Source organism: Hyperoodon ampullatus (assembly GCF_949752795.1).
Source record: "Hyperoodon ampullatus genome assembly, chromosome: 10".
NCBI classification, from domain to species: Eukaryota; Metazoa; Chordata; class Mammalia; order Artiodactyla; family Ziphiidae; genus Hyperoodon; species Hyperoodon ampullatus.
The window spans coordinates 2,411,103-2,427,017 of record NC_136923.1 but is presented as its reverse complement, the minus strand read 5'-3'; the positions used below and the strand labels follow the sequence as shown (position 1 = coordinate 2,427,017).

Sequence of the window (15,915 nt, the reverse complement as noted above, 5' to 3'; positions counted from 1 at the left end):
GCTCGAACCCCGTCCTCGCGGCCAGGGCCGCGGTGTTCGCAGCGCCGAGGATGTGCGGGCGGACGTCCTGCCACCTGTCCAAGGAGGTCCTCGCCCGGGCCTGCGCCTACCGGGACCGGCAGGGCCAGCGGCGGCTCCCAGAGTGGAGGGACCCGGACCGGTACTGCCCGTCGTACAACAAGAGCCCGCAGTCCAGCAGCCCGGTGCTCCTGTCCCGGCTGCACGTGGAGAAGGTGAGCGCTGACCTGCCCTGCGCCCGTCGCTGCGCCTGTGCTGACGCCTCCGGGACGGGTCACTGTTCCTGGGGCCCCAGCTGAGTGCTGCTCTGCAAGAGGCGCGCCAGCCCTGGTGCCTGCCCGGTTCATATGCATTTGAAAACACTGTGGTAGCGTCTTTCAGACCTCACTGATCATCAGGGACTTTTCAATATCTTAAATTTAAAAAAAAAGGACTTCCATGCCCCTTATGAGTCCAGCGAAGTCAGAATCTCTGGGTTTAGGGCAGGATTAAGACTAGCTAGTCTAAAAACACCTCTGACGTTTCTTGAACGTTTAAGTTTCTATTCTTTCTGCTTGCGTCTTCAGTCTTTTTACGTTTTACTGAAGCTAGGAACAGAGGTATTTGGTTTGGTATTCTGAAGTTTAATTGCATTCTTTATCTTTGTAGAATCTACTTCTGTAGTGTTGGAGTGGCCGATAATTTATAATCATGTTTTGGTTCTTGGCTTTGTCTCCTGAAAGAGAGGGAGTGTGTGTCTGTATGCATGTATACCTGCAGTGTAATAAAAATGCTTCATTCCAGAAATTAGTAATTTTTCCATGTCTTAAATATTTTAAGTATCCTTGATATGTTATTTAAAATCCTGATGGTTTCCATCCTGGATTTTTATTCTGTCTGATCCATAATGCTTAAGTCACTTGATACAGTTGATTATACCCCTGCTGCATGCTCTTCAGAACTGTTGTGACAATGTGGTAATCAAAAAAGATTCATTTTTCCGTTATGGGGATCAGATTATTGTGGAAAAAAAAAATACCAGGTGACTTTGATCTTTTTGGTTGAATGAAGCCATTTACATGAAATAGTTTATTCTCGAGCCATTTTTAGTGGATGCATACTTGTTGAAACTAAAAAAACTTTTTTTAATGAGAGGCAAATCAAAGTAAAATCAATATCATGGGGAACCTTGACTGGGAAAGGAAAAAATAAAACGTTTCAGAGGGAGGCATAATTTGAAGAGAAAGAAGGATTAACTGTTTGAGGTTTCTTATTTTTTAGCCTCGGTTCTCTTTGTACCACGTCATTAAAATTATAGAATGAATGTTAGCTGGAAGAAAACTTTAACAGATGTAAAGACAGAAGTGTAGAAAGATTGTGAGTGGTCCTGGGTTACCCAGTCAGTGAGGGAAGAGCTGGTAGCGAGGTCCAGTCCACTGTTCCCACTGCAGTGGATACTTCCTGGAAGTAGGAACGGGGAAGGTAGAGCCCCTAAGCACAGCATAGCCCTCCTCTTCTGTCAGTGGTGTCAGTTTGCTGATGGAATGTTTTGACTCCACATCTCCAATAAATTTTATAAAGATTGCTAGGGGTTTCCTAATTTTGATAAATATTTGAGGTTTCATTTATCTGAAAATGGTAAATTGTAAAGCGAAAATAGAACTATTTCAGATCACTAATCCGTATCATCAATGTCAGCGCATGTGTATAGATGGTAACATTTGCATTTGAAACCACTGACTTGCAAATTACTTCCTCTTTCATTTATCTACCCCCAGTGCTACGAGCTGTTCAGGTTACAAGTCCAAGAGGGTGGAGGAAAAGATGACTAATATTGAGCAATACTTTCAGTATTTTGGCTTAGAAGCCGCTTTCTAGTCATTGCTCCCAGTATGGGGCAGCCCTGTATTGGGGTTTGGTTTACAGTTGTCCGTTGAACACACGCAGGTTAAAGGTGATCAGTGGAATTTGTACGAGCATGATTTCTCAGCCTTGGCACTGTTGACATTTTAAGTGGGATAATTGTTGTGGGAAGCTGACCTGTGCGTTGTAGAATGTTCAGCAGCGTCACTGGCCTCTGCCCAGTAGATGCCAGTTTTCCCGAGGTCATCATAACCAAAACCGTCTCCTGACGTTGCCAAATACCCATTCAATACACCCACTCGATGCCAGTGGGCCAGCCCTCACCCCCGGGCTTGGTGAAGTGAAGGTGGGGGGGGCGGTGTCAGAATTGCCCCATGTCCAGAACCTCAGATTTGGAGTTTCGTCTTGTAAATTTCTGATGCGAGGTTGTTTAGTTGGCTGTGAGATAATGTTATCTCTTATTTTCATTTATGCTTTGTACAGGGGGCCTTTCTGCTTGGAAGGCACATTTGACACATTTGATTCCGGAGGGGAAAGAGGATTTACAAAAGCTCTGTGTTTTCACACATTCTTTCTCTTCCTTCCTTCTCTACCATTTCTTCCAGGGCCACCTTTTCCTTAGTTATCCTGCGAGCTCATTTATTGGTTTTAAAGGCTGCTTCTGTCTTTAAGGAGGAAGAAACACATATATGTATATATACATACAATTGATCCTCATTCTTCGTAGATTCTGTGTTGGTAAATTTGCCTACTTGCCTACTTTGTAACCCCCAAAATAATACTCATGATGCTTTTGTAGTCAGTCATTTGTGGACATACAGAGTGGTGAAATATTCAAGTTACCCAAATACGTATTCCTAACTGAGATCAAGTAAGATGAAGTTCTACTTTCTTGTTTCACTTTTTATACTATAAACAAGTGTCTTTTTTGAGATGTTTATTGCCATGTTTTTTGCATTTCTATGCTTTTTGTTGGTGATCTTAGTGTTTAAAATTGTCCCCAAGCATAGTGGTAAAGTGCAGGCTAGAATTCCTAAATGCAAGAAGGGCATGATATGCCTTTTACAGAGAAAATACATGTGTTAGAGACGCTTCGTTCAGGCTTGAGTTAGTGTGGCTGCTGGTCATGAATTCAACATTAATGAACCAACAATATATGTTAAATAAAGTTTAACATATAATAATAAATATGTTAAACAAAAACACACAGAAGACAAGGTTGTATATTGATCAGTTGATGAAAATGTTGTCATTATAGGTTCCTGGCAACGTAACGGTGTTTCCTCTAAGAGCCGCAGTTCAGTGTTCCCTACTTCAGTGTTCGTGGCAACTTTGTACAACCTACCTGCCATGTATAACAAGAATGGCTCTGTGTTTTGTGTGTGTGTGTGTGTGTGTGTGTGCGTATGGCAAGGGGATTAACTAATACAGGCAAGATTTTGAAAGAAGTGGGACAGGACCCTGTGAAGAGCACAGTGGAGGAATTAGCTTTAAACAAAAGGGAAGCCCGGAACTTTCCTGGTGGTCCAGTGGTTAAGACTCCACGATCCCAGTGGTAGGGTCCCGGGTTCGATCCCTGGTCAGGGAACTAGATCCCGCATGCCGCAGCTAAAGATCCCACGTGCTGCAACTAAGACCCGGTGCAGCCAAATAAATTTAAGAGAAAAAAAAGGGAAGCCCTTCTAAGACACTACTGCTGATGATTCCCCTCTTGGAATTCCATCCTTTCAACTTTTTTCATCCTGCTTTTATCTCTCTAGGAACTTTTTGTTGGACTGCACTTTTTCCTCATTTCTCCTTTTTGTTTTTGTACCCCCAGGTTTGATCCTGTGATTGATTTGCTCTCTAAGAAACTTTATCCTAATGGCTTTACCAGTCATATTTGTATAAAAGATTTTGCTGTTTCTTTTTCATCGTAACCTCAAAAAATATTAAACTACAATTAGTGTGCCTATTCCATGCCACACATCTAACCTCATAAGTAGCGGAGAAGGAACTTTTGAACCAGGGTCTTCTTACAAAGGCCATATTCTTTCCTTTATACCAGAGGTTGGCAAACCATGGTCCTCAGACCAAATTTGGCTCACTGCCTGTTTATTTATTTATTTATTTATTTATTTATTTATTTTTACAACTTTATTGGAATATAATTGCTTCACAATGGTGTATTAGTTTCTGCTTTATAACAAAGTGAATCAGTTATACATATACATCTGTTCCCATATCCCTTCCCTCTTGCGTCTCCCTCCCTCCCTCACTGCCTGTTTTTATAAAGTTTTATTAGAATACAGCCATGCTCACTTGTTCTTTGGCTGCTTTCAAACTACCAACGGTGGCAGAGTTGAGTTGAATTGCAGCAGAGACTGTGTGGACTCAGAAAGCCAAAAATAGTTACTGTCTGGTCCATTACAGAAAAAGTTTGCTGACCCATTCTCTATCCCATGCTGCCTCTCTCCTAAGCTTTAACTCCACATGCTTGTTGGACATAGTAAACCTCTGTCTGTGGATTTCATTCTAGAACTAACTCAGAGCAACCTTTATATTATGTTCACCAGTGGGGAATTAGGACAGGGCATTGCAGGTATGGTTTGTCTCTTCCCTGGAGTCTGGGGCCTCAGCTGAGAAGGCATTGGGGCTAGAATCATCTAGAGCAGGAGGCAGAAAACTAGGGCCCTCTGATCATTTTTGTCAATGAAATTTTACGGGACAGGGCGGCATCCATTTGTCTCTTGTCTATGGCTGCTCTGTCCCTATAATAGTGTTCATAACAAAGACTGTGACGTCTACAGTCCTTAATATTTAGCCTTTTAGAGAAAAGTTTACCAACATCAGATCTAGAGGCATCTTCACTCTCTTATCTGGCAGTTGACGTTGGCTCTGAACTGGGGCTTTTGACCAAAGCCCCTACATGTGGCCTCTCCACAAAGCCTGGGCTTTTTCACCAAGGTAGCTGGAGTTCTTATATGGCAGCGAAGGCAGTGTCTCAGCAAACAAGGAGAAAGCTGAAAAACCTTTTCTGACTTAGCCTTAGAAATCATGCAGTGTCACTCGTGCCACATTCTCTTGGATAGAAGCAGGTCACAGGGCCGTCCAGATTCAAGAAAAGGGCACATAGGTCCCCCACACAGCTCTTGATGGGGGAAGCGTCAAAGACTTCGGAACCATTTTTCTAAGCTGCCACAGACTTCCCGTTGTTATCTGAAATTCAACGTGTGATCTTTCCCCACATCAAACCTCTTTTCGGATTTTTCTCTTTTGTTCAATAGCATCATCATTATTTCAGGCTTCTGGGCCTGAAAACTTAATCATCCCTGTTTTCTTTGTCCATTTGACAGCACAATTTCTTTCTTTCTTTTTTTTTTTTTCTATCTTTTGAATGTCTTTTATTCTCACTACTGTCACCAGACCTACTGTACCACCCTAGTAGAAGCTAAAATGCACTGTCTGCTCACTGGTGCCTTCCAACTCAGTGTAGTACAGCTTGAGAATAGAGTGTGTGTGTGTGTGTGTGTGTGTGTGTGCATGCATTTTAATCTGTAGATTTCATCAAATTCTCAAGGGGCCAGTTACCCCAAAAGAGTTTAACAACCATGTGTTGAGGGTGAGGCCCCAAGACTACCCCCGCATTTGGCAATGCGTTGGAAGGACTCAGCATATGACGTGGTTAAGGTTTATTACAGTGAAAGCATACACAATAGAATCAGCAAGGGGAAAGAAACAAGGAGAAATCTGGAGAAATTTATGCACAAGCTTCCTTATAGTCTCTCCTTCCTGTGAGGGGACACACCAAGCATGTTTTCTCTCCAGCAGTGAAAAATGTGGTAACTTTGTGCACTGTTTCTGCCAGGGAAACCCATTAGAAACTTAGGCCCAAGGGTTTTGTTGGGGGCTGGTCATGTAGGCACTCTCTGCCTAGCAAGTACCAAAATTCTAGACTCCTAGAAGGAAAACAGGTGCTCAGCATAAACCTCATTTTTTGCACAAAGTAGGTATAGTGTACCATCCTTATCAGTTAGGGAAAGGTGGAAACACTCAAAATCCAAGTTCTCAGATCCTAACTGAGGGCCAATCCTGTAAGCAGGCCTTCCTAAAAATAGCATCCTCAGGCTGGCTATAACTTGGCTGCACAAAAGCACTTCCTGCACATTCTTGACACGGCCCCTAATTTCATATCTGGTCTTTCCTTGCATCTCTTCTCTGTCTGATTCCTGTACCTCTTGTGGGAGCCAATCCAAGATCCACCTCACCCTATTCCCTCCCCTTCTGCCCCTCGCAAGGAGCTGATAATACTTCTCCACTCCATCTCTTCAGAGCACTCTCCACTGAACTTTTTCGACACTCCTTGTACCACTTACATGGCCCTTAGCCTATAGTATCTTGTCACTTCATATTTTTAATGTCTGTGCGGCCTCACAAGTTGTAGTGCAAGCCCTTCGAGGTTAAGCACCTTCCATGTGCCCCCATACTACCCTATGTATCCCTCAATCATAGCATGTACCTTTTTGTATGATGGTTGCCTGTAACGTGTGCTTCTTGAGAGCTGGGGCCATGTGAAGTGCAGGGCCTAGGACTATGTCTCTCCTGCAGTAGGCACTAATTAAAAGTTTACAGAAGTTAAACCTCTTTGTATCCCCCATCCTACCCTAGCAGAATGTCATACACTAATAAATATGATTGCTAGAGAACTCAAATTACTCACATCATGATACATCATTATAATTGTTTTCAAGTAGAATCTTTCCCTATTAATAATCCTCTTTGTATTTTGATACTAGTAGTAATGTAATGCATGTACTGAACTAGGTTTTCTAAATTTCACTATGATCTCCTCACTGGATCTTAACCTTTTTCGTGGCAGGGCGCAGACTCATCTGAGCGTGTCATTGCTCCCATGCGGTGGGGCCTGGTCCCATCTTGGTTTAAAGAAGCTGATCCTTCCAAGCTGCAGTTCAACACTAGCAACTGTCGTAGTGATACCATAATGGAGAAACGGTCCTTTAAGGTAGGTAGCTGGTCTAGGGAAAAGGCACATATTCTGTTATTTTATCTAACGGAACTATTAGCGCCTTATATACCTGAGAATAGTTCCAAAGTGTGTTCCCAGTTATTAATGTAGAGTGTTGTTCTGTTTATTACTGTGTGACAGAGCATGCCAAGACAGCAGTTTATTATTTCTCATAATAAACCATGGGCTGCCTGGGCTCAACTAGACAGTTTTTACTCAACCAGAGGTTCTCATGTAGTTCTAATCAGATGACAGCTGGATGTCCCAGGTGGCTTCTTAACCCATGTGTGACACCTCAGCTGGGATGAGTAGAACAACTGGAGGCCTTTCCATGTGCCTGCTAGGGGGTGTCAGGGTGGTCAGGCATCTCACATGGCATCTGGCTTACCCAGACTTCACCATCCAAGACAGCAGGGCAGGAGCTGCAGGGCTCTGTGACCTTGCCTTGGAAATCATAACAGTGTCACTTCTGCTGCGTTCTGTTGGTCATACAGAGCCAGCCTGACATCACTGAGGGAGGGGACCACATAGCATGTGAATATTGGTAGGCGTGGTTCTCCGTGAGGCCAGCTTTGGAGACTAGCTATCCCAGTGCCTGTTGCCTGCTATGTACATTATTTAGTCTTTTCACCATCTGTGTAAGTGTGACTTTATACATAAGAAATGTGACATACAGAGGAATTAACTGCTCTGAGGTCACACATTGGCAGATCTGAGATTTTAAGTCTGTGAAACATGTTTCTGTCACTAAGACCATATCTTGCTCATGTTTTCCCTCAGGTGCCTCTGGGAAAGGGAAGGCGCTGTGTTGTTTTAGCAGATGGTTTCTATGAGTGGCAGCGCTGTCAGAGAACAAACAAGACGCAGCCCTACTTCATCTACTTCCCCCAAATCAAAACAGAAAAGGTATCATCAGCAGTGTGTATCTGTGTCTGTGTCTTCGTGTGTTTGGTATGTTCTCTGAGCTTCTTGGATTTTTGGTTTGATGTCTTTCCTATTTTTTTGAAAATTCTCAGCCATTATCTATTCAACTATTTCTTCTGCCCCATTTTCTCCTCTTTCTGGCATTCTAATTATATATGTGTTAGTTGGATATTGTCCCATAGTTTTTGGATGTTCTCTTCTGTATATTTCATTCTTTTTTCTCTGTTTCAGTTTGAGTGATTTTTATTGACCTGTTTTTAAGTTCATTCCTCCTTCTTATTTCACTGAAATTGCTTATCTGCCTGTTCATGCATGTTGTCTACCTTTTCTATAAGAGCTATTATATATATATATATGTAATAAATAGCATATATATATATATAATAAATAGCATATATATATATATATATATATATATATATATATATATATATATATATATATATATATATATATATAGTAATTACACTTAAATTCCTGTCTGATAGTTTCAGCATTTGGGAAATGTAATCTCTTGAGTCTGGTCCTGTTGATTTGTATATATCTTGGCAGTTCATTGGTTATTTTTGGCTTTTTGTATGTCTTATAATTTTTTATTGATTGCCAGACATAGTAGATAGGACAGAGACTGGGATCAATAATATTTATGTCTGGAAATGGATATGTTTATTCTTTTTTTTTTTTGGCTGTATTGAGCCTTTGTTGCTGTGCGCGGGCTTTCTCTAGTTGTGGCGAGTGGGGGCTACTCTTCGTTGCGGTGCGTGGGCTTCTCATTGCGGTGGCTTCTCTTGTTGCAGAGCATGGGCTCTAGGCGCGTGGGCTTCAGTAGTTGTGGCTCGCAGACTCAGTAGTTGTGGTGCAAGGGCTTAGTTGCTCTGCTGTATGTGGGATCTTCCCAGACCAGGGATCGAACCCATGTTGCCTGCATTGGCAGGCGGATTCTTAAACTGCACCAGCAGGGAAGTCCCTGTTTATTCTTTTATTAGGCCATTAATGTCCGAGGTTGAGTTGATATTGTCCGGAGCTGAACTGGGTTTGGTTTTGTTGTGCACCACAGGCTTTAAATATTTCTCTGCTGTCACCTTGTGTTTAGGGTAAGGGTTAGTTTTCCAGAGGGTTTTTCTCAATAGCCCTGTTCCCTGCAGCTGTTGTTACTTCCCTTTGAGCCTGTGCCTTCGAGAGGATCTCTCCATGCTCTTGCCCCTCCCCCGGAAGTAGACTGCTGTTGCTTGTCCTCTGGTGTACAGGGAGGTGGAAAGAGCTCTCCGCTGTCTTGGTTCAGTCTCAGGCTTAAGCAGAACTGTGTCCCCGGCTCTCAGGCTCAGGCTTTCTCAGTGATCCTGCTCCTTCTCCAGGGGCGTAGAGGGTTTTTTCTTTTGCCCTTTTCCAGCCTCAGGGGGTCTTTACCTGTATCTTAGGAGCGATAGGATTTATCACTTTTCCCCTGGCCCCTTAAGCTTTTTGTTCCTTAGAGGAGAAGTGACCAGGTAAGGCTTCTCACCATCCCTGAGGCAAAAGAGCTCCCCGTGTGGAGCACGCATTGGCAAGGAAGCTTTCTCCAGTCTCCTGCCCCCAGTCTCTCTCGTGAGCACCTGTGGATGGTGGTCTGCAAGCTGAGGCAAACTTCCCTGATGTCTGCAGCCCCCAGGGGTTCTGTGCCCTCAGGCTAGCCCACACTCTGCATCGAGCCATTTGTTGATAATTTTATCTGAATTCTTACCTGCTGTATGAAGGAGGCCGTGTTTTTCTTCTGTTACCACTGGGAAGCCAGTACTGGTGTCTCATCTCCTCTTGGATGACCCTGTCTTTCCATAAAGTTCAGGCTAATTGGTTGCCCTGTGACCTCAGTTCTCCGATGAGTTTAAGTTACGGTTATTTAGATTCTCTACCTTTTTTTTTGTTAGGGTGGAGGTGACACTTTCCAGCTTTCTGTATTCTAGGCCTTGAATGAACGTTAAATGGCAAGCAGGCGTTGGCGTGATGAAAAAGGGAAGGAAAGACCTTTGGGGCAGAGGAAAGTTGCTTCTGCGAGATACAGGGGCATGAGATTGCATGAGGGCCTCATTTAGAAATAGCTGGGCTTAATTCAAGTTAACATTGTAATTGAGAGCCGGAATGATGATCCAGATCATGGAAGGCCTGAATATCCACTGAAGGTGTTAAACTGTATTGTGAAAGCATTAAGGAGCCATAAATCTATTGCTTCAGTGAGTATCTGCCACCAAGCCTCTTTCCTTCTGCGACAGTGGATCAAGAGGACCCATGCTAAAGGCATGGGCTGAATTACTTCTAAAACGATTGCCATGCTCTCAAGTCTGTAATAGTACCCAACCTGCAGGGGGGAAGGCGGCTGCTGAGTATCTAATCTACCATGGATTTTGCTTCCAGTCAGAGAGCATGGGTGCTGCAGATGGCCCTGAGGACTGGGAGAAAGTCTGGGACAACTGGAGGCCGCTGACAATGGCTGGGCTCTTTGACTGCTGGGAGCCCCCGGAGGGAGGAGACTGCCTGTATTCTTACACCATCATCACAGTGGATTCCTGCAAAGGCTTGAGTGACATCCACCACCGGCAAGTCACACTTCTCATGCCTGGGTCCAAAAGGATTCAGGGCAGGGTTTGTCCTCTTTGCTTTTAGATAGGCAGCTTCTGTACGCACAGATTTAGAGAGTAGGAAACTAAGACCGTTGCTTCACAAAACACAGTCAGTTTGGCCGTAACATGACATGCATTCCTAAAAATCACCACACTATGCAAAATTGCACTATGAAAACCATAGGACTTACGGGAAACATGGGACTAAGGGGACAACACTTAAAAATTTTGTCAGTGACACAGTAAAACAAAAAGAAAATAGGAATCTAGTAAAAACAGTACTATCGTTCCATGCATTAAGTGGTTAAGAGGTACGTAGATATTACAATAAATGTGGCACTTTACCTTAGAAAGACCTGAAACTGACTTGTGGAAGTGAGTGTCGGAAGAGTTGCAGCTTGTGTTATTGTGCAGTGGTAGAAGGAAGATTCTGCAAAATTATCATCTTTTGCAGTCTTAAATCCTGGGGCATGTTCTTCTGCCTTTGAAACATTGTTCCTTCGAGGCGTGCCTTTATAATAGATACGTATTTAATCAAAACTGAACATTTTGGTCCAATGTCTGGCCTCCTCCAATTAACTTCAGTATCACTGGTGGAAATTCCTTAGCAGCATCTTCATCTGTGCTCATGTCTTCTCCCAACAGCTGAGAGCTCTGGAAATTGCAGCAGGGTTTGAGGCCACCAAAACAGCCATTGCTAGTGCTAAGAGGAGCCACCTCTGTGGTATTTTTGTGGTCTGTGTGTGCAGAGAGGGCATTCTCTTTGTGAGAAGGCTTCCAGTTTTTTGGGTTTTTTACTGTTTGGCTTTCAGTCCACATACTAAATCTTTCCATTGCTCTGTTCCTTCAGACCTGGCTGGTATTGACTTTATAACACTTCTTGCAATTGTTCCAGCCGTGGATGTTCCTTTTCTCCCAGCCCTGTTACTGTTGTGGATCCTTTATGTCTGTTGCTCAGGAGATATCACATGTTCTCTTCTTGCTTTCAAGACGCTTTATTATTACTTCAAGCTTCTCGTCAAGACTTACACGTTTTTTGTTTGCGTGCACTGCTTAGCGTGTTTGAGCCAGGAAGCTTAGACATGTCTCAGGTGTTGAATGAATAGTTTTTTTAATAGAGAGAAAAGTTTACAAATGCAAAGTAAGAGCAGAACACAACTTTGGAGGATAATATGCAGTGAGCCAAGGTAGCCATCAGTATTTGAGACGTGTGCATTTTGTGTACTCTTACAAGGCTCAGTTCAGCGGGGTGCAGTTTTCTGTGTTCACTTTGTGTTTCTCACAGACAAAACCGTATATAAGCAGAGGCAAAATTTGCATTATGTTCTAATAGATCAATCACATTGGAACAGATTTTCATTTTAAAAACAAGCGTTACGGGACCTCCCTGGTGGTCCAGTGGCTAAGACTCTGCGCTCCCAATGCAGGGGGCCTGGGTTCGATACCTGGTCAGGGAACTAGGTCCCACATGCATGCCGCAACTAAGAGTTCGCATGCTGCAGCAAAGGTCCCGCACAAGGCAGCAAAGATCCTGTGTGCTGCAACTAAGACCCAACGCAGCCAAATAAATAAGTAAATAGTTTAAAATATATTTAATAAAATAAAAAACGTTAGCAGATCTGACTGTACTTGTGTAACACTTTCACAGTTTTTGCCGGATATGAGTGTCCTCAGAAGTAATTTTATGATCTTTTGCTGAAAAGAATGCAGTGCTGCGCATACTGGATGACCTGTTTTAGCCCTCTTGTCCTAAGCATTCTGTCTGAAATGATGCTTTCATGGGATATAATAGTTCTAGTTTTTGCTAATTCACCTTAAAATAAATTCCTCTTTCATCTAATCTAAGATTTTGTACCACTATTTTATACATTGTTAAGAAAAATAAAGAGCTGCCAATTATTGCCATTAAACTGTGATACAGTGCAGAGATGCCATTCATCATAAAATGCATCTGGATTTAAAAGATCTTAAAATACCCTTTTTAAAAAAATATTTATTGATTTATTTAAATTTATTTGGTTGCCCCAGGTCTTAGTTGTGGCATGCAAACTCTCAGTTGCGGCATGTGTGTGAGATCTAGTTCCCTGACCAGGGATCGAACCTGGGCCCCCTGCATTGGGAGCTTGGAGTCCCAACCACTGCACCACCAGGGAAGTCCCTTAAAATACTTTTTAAAAGTACATGTTTGGAGGAATTCCCTGGCGATCCAGTGGTTAGGACTCCGTGCTTCCACTGCTGAGGGCCCGGGTTTGATCTCTGGTCGGGGAACTAAGAATCCCATAAGCCATGCAGTGCACCCAAAAAAATAAAATGTTTGACTTGTTGAAGTAATAATAATTATTAAAATAGATGTTAACGCATTTATCTCCTATCTGTACCACCCACCAATGAAGTGTGTACATTCTTTGCATTGGCCTAGAACATAAAATTGGGGGCTAAACAAGGGATCTTTTCCTAACATCTGCTGGGTACCAGGAGTCATCTGAGGCAGGTTCTTTGCTTTTCTGAGCCATAGTTTCCTTTTGTTCACAATTATGTAAATAGCTCTTTCTTAGATAAATCTGCCATGGGTGATAAGGCTGGAGAGTATTGTTGATAGACAAGTTTTCCAGGGTTTATTTTCCCTTTAAGTCTAGGCTGGAGTGTCGTAAAGGTCACCAGTTTGCTAGCGTGTACACTGGAGTGGATCCACTCATAGCACGGGGTACTGTCTTTGCCATCTGACTCTGTTAAGCTGGGTCTCCTGGTGTTGAGTTTTGTGCCCATGGGTGGAGGGGTGGGGGGGACACCGGGCAGCAACTGGCACGTGAGGCGCGGAGGGAGGGAGGGTGAGCTGCTGCTTGGGGCAGTTTGCGCTTCAGCTGACCGGGCCTACCCCCCCACACCCCCTCTCTCCACCACCCCCCACCCCCACGGCTCCCAACCACTGTCTTCACCTCACGGGCTAGGATGCCTGCCATATTAGATGGAGAGGAGGCAGTCTCTAAGTGGCTGGACTTTGGGGACGTCTCAGCTCAAGAAGCTCTGAAGTTAATTCACCCCACAGAGAACATCACCTTCCATCCAGTCTCTTCCGTGGTGAACAACTCCCGAAACAACACTCCTGAGTGTCTGCTTCCTGTCGACTCGCTGGTCAAAAAGGTAGGGGCCTGTGACTACGGTAGTCCCTTCTGAGCTTTCTGTCTTCTGTCAGTGTGACCTATTAATTTTATGCCATGACCTTTCACAATCAGAGATTGAATACAAACCACCCCAAATTCACCTTCCTCGTGCACGGCAAGGTGGACCAGAGCAGTGACTCTCAAAGCTGGCTGTGACCCGGGAGTCCTCAGGAGACCTGCTTCAAAATGTAAATGCCAGCCTCTGTCTAGACCTAGTGCTTCAGTATTCAGGGCTGGGCTTGGGCTTCTGTATCTTTAAGAAGCTGCCTTGGTGGGTCTGATAATAACCCAAGTTTGAGGATTCCTAATCTAGAGGGTGATTGTGAAAAGGACAAAGGAGCCCTTGACCATAACTGTGTCTCTCACCAACCAGATGTGTGATTTATGTCTGTTTTCTGCACCTCTGTTTTCCCAACTACAAGATGGAGGAATTCCAATCCTTGTTCTCCTTCAGGGGATCTGAGAAGATTCCTGCCGTGAACTTTAACTTCTTAGAATTGGCAGGGATCCAGATGATGTATTTTGAAGGGAAGGTGAACAGGCAAGAGGCCTCAGTGAGAAGGAAGTTCCAGATCAGAAGCTGGCCCCTGCTGGTACCCGGGGTGAAGGTTTAGGGGTAGCAACTGTTTGTAGGTGGCATAGAGGGACCTGAAGTAAGACATGGGTCTGAGTGTTCCAAAGTAGGCATCTTAGGGTGCCTGAGAAGTGTGAAGGACAATGATGGCTAGAACAGCTGCCCCCTTCCCCACTTTTCTAAAAGTTTATTAAGTGTTCATACTCACTGTCAGTGTCATCTTTTTTCTCTCAGTCTGTCAAACTCCTGCACCCCCGACACTTTTTTCCATTACCCGTCTCTAAAAATGTCATTGTATGTATTCCTTTTGCACTAGACACGGCCCCATTTCTGCCATGGTCTTTCCTCCAGAAGAATTCACATTCTGGAGAGGTGGCATCGTGTGAACTCAGAAGCTTCAGTGCGGGGTTGGCAAAGGTGTAGAGGAAGCAGAGGGAGCGGGGCTGGTGGGGGGCTGTGCGGAGGGCAGTGCCGCGGGAGAGAGCTGCGCTCCGGCCCTGCGGCTCCCCGCCCCACACCACACGGCCTGGTCCTGCTGAAGCACACGCTTTTCCCTGACACGGCTTCATTGTCTGCCCGTGTTTGGAGTGCCCAGCAGCCCTCTTCTCTGGCTGGTCCCACACACCTCTGGGAAGCCTCCTCTGAGAGCTGCTCCCTACTCCTTGCAGCCCTTGGAACACACTCTGCTCCTCTCGTCCCACTCCTGATAAGGGGCCCCATCTGGCCCTTGGTGACATTTTCCATGCCTAGGTCAATACCTAATGCCTCTTTCCCCTCTTTCTTCCCTTGGAGTTGGCCTGTTTCCAAAAGCTTGAGCTGGTGGTTTGAGCTTTTCCTTCTTTCTCCTAGGAGCTCAAGGCAAGTGGCAGCAGCCAGAAGATGTTGCAATGGCTGGCCACAAAGTCACCCACAAAGGAAGACACCAAAACACCCCAAAAGGCAGAGTCAGATGTGCCCCAGTGGTCCAGCCAGTTCTTGAAGAAGAGCCTGATCTCCCCCAGGAGAGGGGGCGCTGACCTTCTGGCGCGATGGCTGAAGCGGGAGAAGGAGGAGGAGCCTGTGGCCAAGCGGCCTCACACCCAGTAGCGCAGGACTTACAGAGGCCAAGGCCAAGGTGTGCTGCGCTGAATACTATGGTGATGACAGGTTTGGGGGGGAGGGGTGTTGCTTGGAGGAGGTAGCACAGTGTTAACAGTTGTGGCTTCTTGGGGGAGTGGCTGTCCTGTGACCGGGAACCCCTAGTGGGGTGGGTGGGCAGCCTGGGAAAAGAGAGAGGTACCACCATCAACTCATGATGGGGGGCGGGGGGACCTTGTGCCCACAGCTCTCTCCTGGTAGCCCGGGGACCTTCCCTCAGAGTCTGACCCTGCTGGCAGTTCTCAGCGTTGACCTGGTACTGCTTAGCAGAGGCTGTTTTCTGTTTAGCCTTCGGGCTCTTTCAGTGCTTTGGAATTAAGTTCTTAAAACATTGTATAAGTTCTTAAAACTGTATTTTTTTCTGAATAAAGTGTTTGATAAACTGTTTACATTTCAGAAAATGCTGCTGGTGGGAGGAACTCTGGATCTCACTGTTTTCTCCTGGCGTAGTCCTAGGGAATGGTTTTGTCACAATGTGGGGCACTAGGGTTTTTGTGGACAAAACTGCCTTTCTGGAAACAACAAAAAGGCTTGGTGGGGCGCTCTTATTGAGTCTCTGTTTACTCTTAATACTTGGAAGTGGCCCGAATCTTTTAGTTTAAAACCAGCCAGAGTTGGGCTTCCCTGGTGGCGCAGTGGTTGAGAGTCCGCCTGCCGATG

At 44.8% G+C, this 15,915-nt stretch overlaps 1 protein-coding gene across 3 annotated transcripts; it reads left to right on the top strand.

Moving 5' to 3' along the window:
• Positions 1-50: 50 nt before the first annotated feature.
• On the top strand, positions 51-15,642 carry HMCES (5-hydroxymethylcytosine binding, ES cell specific; the record flags this gene model as incomplete). 3 transcript variants are annotated; one of them, XM_079712332.1, is made up of 6 exons in its annotated part: positions 51-233; positions 6,719-6,862; positions 7,646-7,771; positions 10,178-10,359; positions 13,332-13,524; positions 14,968-15,642. In XM_079712332.1, 6 exons carry the CDS (start codon positions 51-53, stop codon positions 15,202-15,204), a joined length of 1,065 nt encoding a protein of 354 aa, XP_079568458.1. In that variant the 3' UTR covers positions 15,205-15,642. The 3 variants fall into 3 exon arrangements, with proteins under 3 accessions (XP_079568458.1, XP_079568460.1, XP_079568459.1); XM_079712334.1 differs by lacking the exon at positions 6,719-6,862; XM_079712333.1 differs by lacking the exon at positions 7,646-7,771.
• Between the last annotated feature and the right edge of the window lie 273 nt (positions 15,643-15,915).